Raw genomic sequence first — 11,482 nt, forward strand, 5'->3', positions numbered from 1 at the left:
ACGGAGTCTTGCTCTGTTGCCCAGGTTGGAGTGCAGTGTTGCGATATTGCTCACTGTAACCTCCAACTCCCAGGTTCAAGCCATTCTCCTGCCTCTGCCTCCCGAGTAGCTGGGATTACAGGTGCCTGCCATCACACCCGGCTAATTTTTGTATTTTTAGTAGAGACGGGGTTTCACCATGTTGGTGAAAACCAGGCTGGTCTCGAACTCCTGACCTCAGGTGATCCGCTCACCTTGGCCTCTCAAAGTGTTGGGATTACAGCGTGAGCCACCAAACCTGGCCAAATCTTTTTCTTTTAGACAGACAGAAACTCCTGAAGCCCAATCTTCTAGTATAATGAAATCCTTCTTCCTCTGACCTAATGAGCCCTAAAGCAACACCAACAGCAAAATAGCTCAAATATGAGAGACAAGTTACACGACTCCTTTTCTGGCTGCCTTAGGTATGTACAGGATAGTAACTGTTTCAGCAAATACTAAACTCTGATCCTGGACAGGTTAGCAAGTCTGGGCCATTACTAATAATTGTTCCCATAATCCTGTGTGCTCTGCCCCTGGAGATGAGGACTTTTATGTATTTTCATCCTTAACCTAAGGATTCTGCTCCAAATTCCAAAGTTGGGACTCAGACCCTTTAACTCATAGGCAAGAAACTCCTCTACTAATAACCCCTTTTGCCAAGTCTCCAGATGCCTCTCACCTTCCCCCAAACTGACTTCATTTGCGGACGTTTTATTTACTTCAAGTTGCTATGGCATCCTTTTCTGTTAGCACCATACAGCTTGGGGGTGAAGAGGCGGGGTGTGGTGCCCCACGTGGGACAAGGCTCTGGTATGGGCTCCTAATCTCCCTCGGGTGAAAAATTCAGGTCCATTCAAAGTGTGTGCTAGGGAGTGCATGACTCCCCTCCCCCACTTCGCACTGCCAGAGTAGGACTCTGCCCATTTCCTCTGCCGAACAGAACTGAGCTGTCCACAAACAGGGACTTTCCACTTTCACCAAAACAGACTGCACAGTAAGATATGCAATTAAGAGAGTAGAAAAGGAACTTAACTGTTCACCAAAAGCAGTCTAATTCTACCTGCAAGATTTTTGTGGGGAATAGGGAAGGATAGGCGGAAAACTGTGTTGGTGTGTGTGTGGGGGGCGGCAGCTGTTCATACATACACGACTCAGTTACTGGGGTATGTGTGGGTGTGGAGGGAAATGCAGATTTCCTTCCAAGCCTTATTTTGCTGGGGCCATTCAACCAAGCACGCCCTGCTTTCATCAAAAAAGGCAGACTCCAGCTGAGGCCCTACAAGAAACCATATAAAGAAGCCACCACCCTTCACTCGAGGGGGTTTGGGATAGGAGAGCGGGGGTGGAGTGCGGGAAAGCTGACGCCTATCTCGGCTCCAGGCATTCGGGAGAACATTTAAACACAGGCCCACACCCTACAGATCACAGGAAGGGAAAGAGAACAGAAGGTGCCTGGGCAGAGAGAGGGAAAGGATTCTCAAAAGCCAAGCAACCCAATTCAAAAGCACATCCCACCAGGTGAGGGAACAAGTGCAAGGACGGCTCAAGCAACATGAAGTAACACAGCATTGTCCTGGACTCGCCCGGCAGGCAGTTTCTTCTGCCTCTTCACTGAGACAGAGGTCCCTACAGTTACACGCACCCCAAACCAGAAAGGGTTTGCCGATCGACCGCCTGACCTTTCGTTTCCTGTCGCTCTGGAGCTGCCGAGGCTCTTGGTGAAGTTTCCCCAGCGTCTTTGTTTTGTTTTCTGTATTGGAAGTTCTCCTGAAGGAGTTAGATATTCTGCCTCTAGGAAAATCCGGATTTACTTGAATATTCTGGAATCTCCTAGAGCACATAGGGCAGGGCAGTCCAGCTCTGACCCTTCAGACTACCCAGAGGGAGCAGCGTGCAGCGCTCTGGGCTCCTTCTCGAGCCCTTCAGCTCAGCCGCGGCTTCCTGTGCCTGCGAACAATGCTGCTGCGTCACCCACATGCAGCTCCCAGAAATGCTTTGCAACGGAAGATGGCAGGAGGGGGAGCCGAGCGAGAGTGAGCGAGCCCGGCAGAGGGCCCAGCCGTTCTGCTGCAGAGCCGGGAGGGGGTGTGTTCAGCAACTGCTTTCTTCCTCGCGATTGGAAGAGGCCATGCCAGGGAGGGGAGCTCAGCCACAGCCCCCGCCCTGTCTCCCTCCCACCACTACTGCAATAGGAGAACCTAGGGCCAGCCCCCTGAGGGCTCCCGGTGGCAGACTTCTGAAGGCGCCAGCCAAAGGGAAGGCTTTAAACTCATTCTGCAGGCTACACTAGGCACCTTGGCCCACATTTGTCCTTGTCTCAGTCCACACCCTTCCCCTCAGGGTCACCTCTCACTGTTAAAGCCAGAACGCTCTGGTTAACAGCACACACACTTATCTGTCCCCTCTCAGCAAGCAGAGGGGATTGCCCAAAGTCCCGCCTCTCTGGATGAACTAGGCAAGGAAGCTGAGTTCCTCTTGAGTTATCTTCTCTCTCTGGCACACTTCCTGCTTCATCTGCCCTCGCTGATTTGCTCCCAGCCCACAATCCAGAAGCTGCATATGTGTTCCGAAAAACCTTCAGAAATGGCCCATGTCAGCCAAATTGAGATATTTAATAAATTACGGCTAACATCAACTACATCCAAAACAGATGCCTGCTTCTGATTGTTAAGAACTCCACCCCCACAGTACAGTACTAGAAATATCTGCACAGCAATCCTGCAGCAGCTCCACCACGACCAAGTCAAACAACTGAGGCACAACCTAAGTGCAACACACTTTATCCCAACTCCCGCAGTACCCTCTGCCTGTAAGATTATCTCACCCTCAGAATACCATTTCCATTTGGATTTCCATTTCTATTCAAGTCTGTTTGCCTGTCTCATTCTTGATATTCCCTAGATGAAGCAGCCAGTCCTGCATCCTGTCAAGACACCTCACTGCCACTTTGACAGCCCCTTGAACAAGTATTGCTCACACCTCTGCACACCGATTCCCCAATCCCCAGACCACCAGCTCGGATGAAGCTCAGACTGCATACACACTCCCTTCAGTCTATAGGAGGAAGGGAAGGAGCACATTCTGGTTGAGTTTCTATCGATCCAGTGTCCCAGACATCAGCATGGGAAAACTTCACTAGGAATCAAATACTTGGCAGAAAGTTTGGGTTTGAATTTATGTGATTTTTAGACCCTTACAAATGTAAATTGCCTTTCTGCAGATGCTTTGATTTAAACATCCAGCTCTTAAGAATTCTTATTTATTTCCAGGACAGTTGTTTCTGGTACAGATTTAGTGGCTAAACAGGCTTTCTAAAGTCTGGGGCTTTGCTGCCAGGGGTTACATATGTTATTTTTATGGTAGTTTATGAGGGGAAGGAGAGATCTTTGTGCTCTCGGCTGAGCTCTTCCTGGAAATGCTTATATGGTCATCCTAACCCCAAACCTCTCCCTGGCACTGTATCTTAAGACTCAAGACCCAGTGCAATCAGCTTATTTTGTTTGAAAAGCTTTCCTTAACAGTGATCTAGCTACTGAGAGGTCTTCTTGGAAAATGCTTATTTTGATCTTCAGTGCTATCTATACTAGAGATAATGAAGTACAAATACATAAGAGAAAACATGTTACTTTAAAACAAACATAAGTTCAAGTTGCAGCAAGTGCAAATTCTAGACACCACCAGGAAAGGACAAAAATCAGATAGGGCACTAGGAAACTCACTCCCAGTAAGTTTCCAAATCACAAATTAAATAAGGCCTGGCAGGGCGCAGTGGCTCACGCCTATAATCCCAGCTACTCCGGAGGCTGAGGCAGGAGAATCGCTTGAAGCCGGGAGGCAGAGGCTGCAGTGAGCTGAGATTGCACCACTGCACTCTAGCCTGGACAGCACAGCAAGACTGTCTCAAAAAACAAACCAATCAACAAACAAAGAAACCCCAAAAAACAAGGCCTAACTTTTCCCCCTCCTGCTAATTCAGAACAAAAGGCAAAAAAGAGGCTGGGCGAGGTGGCTCACGCCTGTAACCCCAGCACTTTGGGAGGCCAAGGCAGGCAGATCATGAGGTCAAGAGATGAAGACCATCCTTGGCCAACATGGTGAAACCCCATCTCTACTAAAAATACAGAAATTAGCTGGGCGTGGTGACATGCGTGTGTAGTCCCAGCTACTTGGGAGGCTGAGGCAGGAGAATCGCTTTAGCCCAGGAGGCGGAGGTTGTGCCACTATACTCCAGCCTGGGGACAGAGAAAGACTTTGTCTCCAAAAAAAAAAAAAAAAAAAAAAAAAAAAAAAAAAAAAAAAAAAAAAAAAAAAAAAAAAAAAAACTTGCGAAGACCATGACATTACATAATACAATATAATGAAAATATTTAAAATAATTATATGTACTTTAATGAAACCATATATGCTTCATAACCAAGTTATATTATTTAAAACTTTCTATTCAGTAAGAATGTGTGAATTATTACAAATATCTTGTTAGTAAAAATTGCAAATGAAGTTTTATTTGTATAGGTTGGCCTTTTTTTTTTTGGAGACAGTTTTGCTTTGTTGCCCAGGCCAAAGTGCAGTGGTACAATGACGGCTTACTACAGCCTAGACCTCAGCCTCCCGAGTACCTGGGACTACAGGTGCACACTACTATGTCCAGCTAATTTCTTAATCTTTTTCTGAAGATGGAGCCTGGAAACAGAGCAAGACTCTGTCTTAAAAAAACAACAACAATAACAAAATATCTGTGGTTGAGTGTCGTGGCTCATACCCGTAATCCCAGCACTTTGGGAGGCCAAGGTGGGCGGATTATGAGGTCAGGAGATGGAGACCAGTCTGGCCAATATGGTGAAACCCCATCTCTACTAAAAATACAAAAATTAGCCAGGTGTGTTGGTACGCGCCTGTAGTCCCAGCTACTCAGGAGGCAGAAGCAGAAGAATCGATTGAGGGGTGGAGGTTGCAGTGAGTTGAGATGGCACCACTAAACCCCAGCCTGGTGACAGAGGGAGACTGCTTTTCAAAACAAACGAACAAAACAAAACAAATCTGTAAGCCCGGACACCCAGGACTTAAAAAAATAAAAAAAGTCTGGCTTCGCTGGGTAAGGTGACTCATGCCTGTAATCCCAGCACTTTGGGAGGTCGAGGCAGGAAGACTGCTTAAGGCAAGGAGTTCAAGATTCATGACCAGTCTGGTGAAAACAGCAAGACCTCATTGCTAAAAACAATAATAAAGAAAAATTTTAAAACATTTAAAAATCTGGCTTAATGGAATAAGAGCTAACTATACTGGGTCTTCTACTAGTTCTCTTATTAGTGTCAGAATCACCCCCATTGTCAGCTGAAGATAATTCCTAATTAGTATTTCTGCAGTTATTTGCAACCATAACTCTTTCTGGTTCAATCTCATCATATTCCTAGGATGGAGCCTAATGTAAATTTTCAGATCATAGTTCCAAAATAAAATGTTAGATTCTTTTTTTTTTTTTTTTTTTTGAGACGGAGTTTCGCTCTTGTTACCAGGCTGGAATGCAATGGCGCAATCTCGCCTCACCGCAACCTCCGCCTCCTGGGTTCAGGCAATTCTCCTGCCCCAGCCTCCTGAGTAGCTGGGATTACAGGCACGCGCCACCATGCCCAGCTAATTTTTTGTATTTTTAGTAGAGACAGGGTTTCACCATGTTGACCAGGATGGTCTCGATCTCTTGACCTCGTGATCCACCCGCCTCGGCCTCCCACAGTGCTGGGATTACAGGCTTGAGCCACTGCAAGAGTATCAGTAGCCTATTAATCAAAAATAACAATTTTCCAATTTATAAATTGAGAGCTTTTACCATTAATATAATGTTGTAGTGACAAATTTATGTCCTGTAACAGGAAAGCTTATTAGTTGGTGATGAAGAAGGCCAGAACATCTCTTTCCCTCAGGAGAGACTCTGCCACCCTTACTCATTTGCTCTGTGCCTTGTGTCATGCTAGGCACCTGCAGATCTGGACTGCACTTATTTCCCATTTCTTAGCCCACTTTTATATCTGCTTTGCCACTGAACTCTAAGGCCCTTGAGGGCTAGGACCACGGCATGTCTGCATAGCTTCCTTAACACTCAATCTGATTCCTGGCACAGAGTACGCAGGCATTATTCAGAGCAGTGAAGTAAGTGAATTTCATAGATTTGTGACATCTAATTTTTTACTGGCTGTAATAATACACTGCTTAAGTGTTTTACTAATCTTGTTAATTTAACAACAATATCACAAGATATTTTATAGAGGAGAATACAGGTTTTTGTTAAGTCACAAAGTATGACTGGTAGGCTTATCAAAATGTTTTAGAGAAAACAGAAAAGTAGAAAAGTATTTAAAACACTGAATTCGCTTTATTAAGTGAGCTGGGCAGCCAGATATAATGTTATATTAAAAGCTTCTTTTATATATGCATATATATTAAGAACTCCTTTATCACCAAAATAAATATCAACAAAAACAAGTTTGATTAAAAACTCAAATTCTGGCCGGGCGTGGTGGCTCATGCCTGAAATACTACCACATTGGGAGGCCTAGACGGGCAGATCACTTGAGGTCAGGAGTTCGAGACCAGCCTGGCCAACATGGTGAAACCCCATCTCTACTAAAAATGCAAAAACTAGCCAGGCCTGGTGGCACACACCTGTAATTCCTTGAACCTGGGATCCAGAGGCTGCAGTGAGCCTAGATCATGCCACTGCACTTCAGCATGGGTGACAGGGCAAGACTCCATCTCAAAAAAAACACCCTCAAATTCTTCCAGTTGACTACCACCACCGCTGTGCCCTGCTATCAACAGGATGGGGTACACCCTTCTAGATTCCTCTGCAATGCACAAACACGCATACAATTTTTTCTTGCATTAATGGGATCGTATTATACATACTGTTCCATGTCCTGCCCCCCCCCCTTTTTTTTTTTTTTTTTTTTGAGACGGAGTCTCCCTCTGTCACCAGGGCTGAGGGCAGTGGTGTGTGATCTTGGCTCACTGCAACCTCCGCCTCCCGGGTTCAAGCGATTCTCCTGCCTCAGCCTCCTGAGTAGCTGGAATTACAGGCACCCGCCACCATCCCTGGCTAATTTTTGTTATTTTTAGTAGAGATGGGGTTTCACCATGTTGGCCAGGCTGGTCTGGAACTCCTGACCTCAGGCAATCTGCCCTTCTCAGCCTCCCAAAGTGCTGGGATTACAGGCATGAGCCACCACGCCTGCCCCCCCCCCTTTTTTTTTAGACAGAGTCGCAGTTAGTCACCCAGGCTGGAGTGCAATGGGGGGATCTCAGCTCACTGCAACCTCCGCCTCCCGGGTTCAAGCAATTCTCCTGCTTCAGCCTCCTGAGTAGCTGGAATTACAGGCACCCGCCACCATCCCTGGCTAATTTTTGTTATTTTTAGTAGAGATGGGGTTTCACCATGTTGGCCAGGCTGGTCTGGAACTCCTGACCTCAGGCAATCTGCCCTTCTCAGCCTCCCAAAGTGCTGGGATTACAGGCATGAGCCACCGAGCCCAGCCCCACGTCCTGCCTTTTTATTCAACATATATCAAGAATACAACTTTTCAATTTTAGAAATGTTAAGAATATCTCATAGTAAGAGAACCCCATTCTACCTATATACACTTTCAGGTGTCAACATTACCATAACCCCTCCCAAACAGAACATTATACACATGTTAATAGCTTTACCAGTAAGTCAGTACTTTACCTTCTTTCTTTTTGAGGCTAGGTCTCACTCCTTTGCCCAGGCTGGCGTACAGTGGTGAGATCATAGCTCACTGAAGCCTCAACCTGCCCAGCTCAAGTGATCCTCCCACCTCAGCTTTTCAAGTAGCTGGGATCACAATACACCATCACACCTAATTTTGTATTTTTTGTAGAGGTGGGATTTTGCCATGTTGCCCAGGCTGGTCGAGCGATCTGCCTGCCTTTGCCACCTAAATTACTGGGACAAGTGGTGCAAGCCACTGGGCCCGGCCTAAGTCAGTACTTTTTAATGCCCTATTTTTTCACTTAATCCCCTTCCAACTCTATATTCTATGACTTGTTCTTCAACACTGTAGAATCTAACCTTTAAGAATCTTCAAAGCCCTTTTATCACAGCACTGAAATGCACTCTTTTTCCTTGGAATATTATGAATATTTCATCTACCACTTTTTCCCTCATCTCTTCTACTAATTATTTCTGAAAACCAGATAGGTTAAAACAAGAAACAATTCCTCTCTCTGCAGGAAGGGTAAAACTGTACTTGCTTTGTCCCCCACTGAAGTGTAGCCATCAGTGCTATAAGCACAAAGTTCTCCAGCACTGCAGAGTCCCTTGCTGTGCAGTAATTCACCACCTTCCCAATCTAATTCTTTTTTCTTTTGAGTGATGCTCAGATTCTCAAAGCATTCAAGCTCTAAGCTCAATATAGCTGAACCTGAGATTTAGCATAACTGATCAAATACAGGAATAATTAATCTATCTGACCTTAACACCTGTAGAACTAGAATCTAAATCTGTCCTCTTCTGACATCAACTACATTTTGACTGTGGTTTTGGGTAAACGAGAAGGTGTGGACAGTCCCTGGAGGGAGAATTCAAACACTGTCAGCCTGTGTAGTCATCTCACTGGCTACTTGTTCCTCATGCTCTGGCCTCTGCCACTGTACCTTAGCCAGTGATGGCAGCCATGTTTTTCAGTGGTCCCTGATAAACACAAGGAAGCTCTCCCTGGACACTTTTCATAATGCTAAGCGTCCTCATCTCTCTTTGTGCTGACTCTGCTTAATATCTGACCCAAATCTTTCTACATTTTCCCTTGGTATACCACTGTATCATTCTGTTGCCTCAAATCTCCTTATTTAGCTACTGTAACCAGTTAAACTACTCCAGTGGTTTTTGTTGTTGTTGTTGTTGAGACAGGGTTTCACTTCCATCACCTGGGCTGGAGTGCAATGGTGCAATCTCAGCTCACTGCAACCTTTGCCTTCTAGGTTCAAGCAATTCTCCTGCCTTAGCCTCCTGAGTAGCTGGGACTACAGGCAAGCGCTACTATGCCCAGCTAGTGTGTGTGTGTGTGTGTGTGTGTGTGTGTGTGTGTGTGTGTACGTGTGTACGTACGTACATATATATATATGTACGTACATATATATATGTACGTACGTACACACGTACACACACACACACACACACACGTACATATATATATATTTTTTGTAGATATGGGAGTTTCAACATGTTGACCAGGCTGGTCTCAAACTCCTAGGCTCAAGCGATCTGCCCACCTCAGCCTCCCAAAGTGCTGAGATTACAGGTGTGAGCTACCAGGTTCGGCCTCCAATAGTTTCATTTAACGGAGTCTATATATTTCTACCACACTTGTATAACTGATTAGTGGATTATAACATGGCTTTTAACAATTGGATTAAATGGAGTCAAATCTATCCATAGACATCCCCTACGGCTGAAAAGACTTTTTTTAAAGTCATGAATTAGAAATACAGATACCGAGGCCAAAAGAATGTTATGAGGTGTAACCTTAGAAGTCTTTCTTCTTAGGGTTCCTAAGACAATTATACAAATTAACAAGTCTCAAAAGTCACAATATAGGCTAGGGGCAGTGGCTCTCGCCTGTAATCCCAGCACTTTGCGAGGCCCAGGTGAGTGGATCACCTGAGGTCAGGAGTTCGAGATCAACCTGGTCAACACCATGAAACCTCGTCTCTAACAACACAAAAATTAGCCAGGTGTGATGGCATGCTCCTGTAGTTCCAGCTACTCAGGAGGCTGAGGCATGAGAATCGCTTGAACTTGGGAGGTGGAGGTTGCAGTGAGCCGAGATCATGCCACTGCAGTCCAGCCTGGGTGACAAGTGCAAAACTCTGTCTCCAAAAACAAAAAGTCACAATGTAAAGTTTCCCACATGCATCCATAATGGAATTTAAGTTCTACCACAATGGAAATGAAAAAATCTGGGCTGGGCACGGTAGCTCACACCTGTAATCCCAGCACACTGGGAGGCTGAGGTGGGCAGATTACGAGATCAGGAGTTCGAGACTAGCCTGACCAACATGGTGAAACCCTGTCTCTACTAAAAATACAAAAAAACTTAGCCGGGCGTGGTGGCAGGCACCTGTAATACCAGCTACTCAGGAGGCTGAGGCAGGAGAATCACTTGAACCCAGGAACTGAAGGTTGCATGCAGTGAGCCAAGATCATGTCACTGCACCCCAGTCTGGGTGACATAGCAAAAATCCATCTCTAAATAAATAAATAAATAATTTAAAAATCGGAATATCCTTTGTCCACTTAAGGGTATGAAGTGAGTCTGGGAAAGTACGGCTAAATCTGTTTTGTTACACACATGAATCATTACAGAGGTAGGACCACACCTATCTGGAACTTTGTCATTTCCTCCCATAAATAAAAGCCACAATGATAGCAACTGCATCTTCTATAGCAAACATTAAAAAACCAACTATAACACCAACTGTCCAACTTCTATAGCTACTAAGGAGAACCAGCTTCACCAGGTTATCACCCCTTTTAAGCCTCTGTTATTTTTTATCTTTTCATTGATGCATAAACAATTATAAGATCTAATGAAAATGTCAATGGCAAAACGAATAAAATATGAAGTCCTATCCTAGTCTTTCGAATTCTTTCCTGAGGTGGCCAGGAGAAGCTGGGGAGCACCTCATCTGGTTATATAGTGGACACGGAAAACCTGGATGAGGAATCAAGGATGGAAAAGACCTACTATGAGACATTTAGTCCATTTTCATTGAGATCACAAAATTATTCCTATAATTATTTATTTATTTATTTATTATTTTTTTTGAGACGGAGTTTTGCTCTTGTTGCCCAGGCTGAATTGCAATGGCGTGATCTTGACTCATTGCAACCTCTGCCTCCCGAGTTCAAGCAATTCTGCCTCAGCCTCCCAAGTACCTAAGGAGGTACCCACCACCACACCCAGCTAATTTTTTTGTATTTTTAGTAAAGATGGGGTTTCATCATGTTGGCCAGGCTGGTCTCGAACTCCTGACCTCAGCTGACCTGCCTGCCTTGTCTCCCAAGTGCTGGGATTACAGGTGTGAGCCACCATGCCCGGCCCCCTCCAAGTTTTTAAAATGGTTTAGAAGTAACTTAATCTATGTGACAAGGTTTTTAAAATAACACTACAACTTATAGACTAGCTTTCTAATATACATACACATAGTTCCAAACACTGATTTAAAAAGAACATTGCTATTTCCAGCTTTATACTTCTTGGTGTTCACATTAATCGTTACTTAGGAGAAAAACCTAAAAGTATTTCCTCCAGTTTAGATAGCTCAAGGTTGGGGCCAGGAGCGGTGGCTCACACCTGTAATCCTAGCACTTTGAGAGGCCAAGGCGGGCAAATCACTTGAGCTCAGGAGTTCAAGACCAGCCTGGTCAACATGGTGAAACCCTGTCTCTACT

The 11,482-nt window shown here is 45.0% G+C and overlaps 1 protein-coding gene across 4 annotated transcripts in view; it reads right to left on the reverse strand.

The window, feature by feature from the left end:
• The window catches only part of KDM2A (lysine demethylase 2A), a 138,870-nt gene that overhangs the window by 17,004 nt on the left and 110,384 nt on the right, over positions 1–11,482 (reverse strand). Inside the window, exon 1 of one of the 4 annotated variants that reach the window (XM_017537388.2) lies at positions 1,701–2,087. The exons of the other annotated variants lie outside the window; for them this stretch is intronic. Coding sequence (XP_017392877.1) covers positions 1,701–1,862 — 162 coding nt within the window. The 5' untranslated portion in view covers positions 1,863–2,087. Of the gene's footprint in view, positions 1–1,700; positions 2,088–11,482 lie in introns of those variants that run through there. 4 annotated transcript variants of the gene reach the window in all.

The sequence above is a fragment of the Cebus imitator genome, unplaced genomic scaffold, assembly GCF_001604975.1.
Source record: "Cebus imitator isolate Cc_AM_T3 unplaced genomic scaffold, Cebus_imitator-1.0 Scaffold102, whole genome shotgun sequence".
Lineage (NCBI taxonomy): Eukaryota > Metazoa > Chordata > Mammalia > Primates > Cebidae > Cebus > Cebus imitator.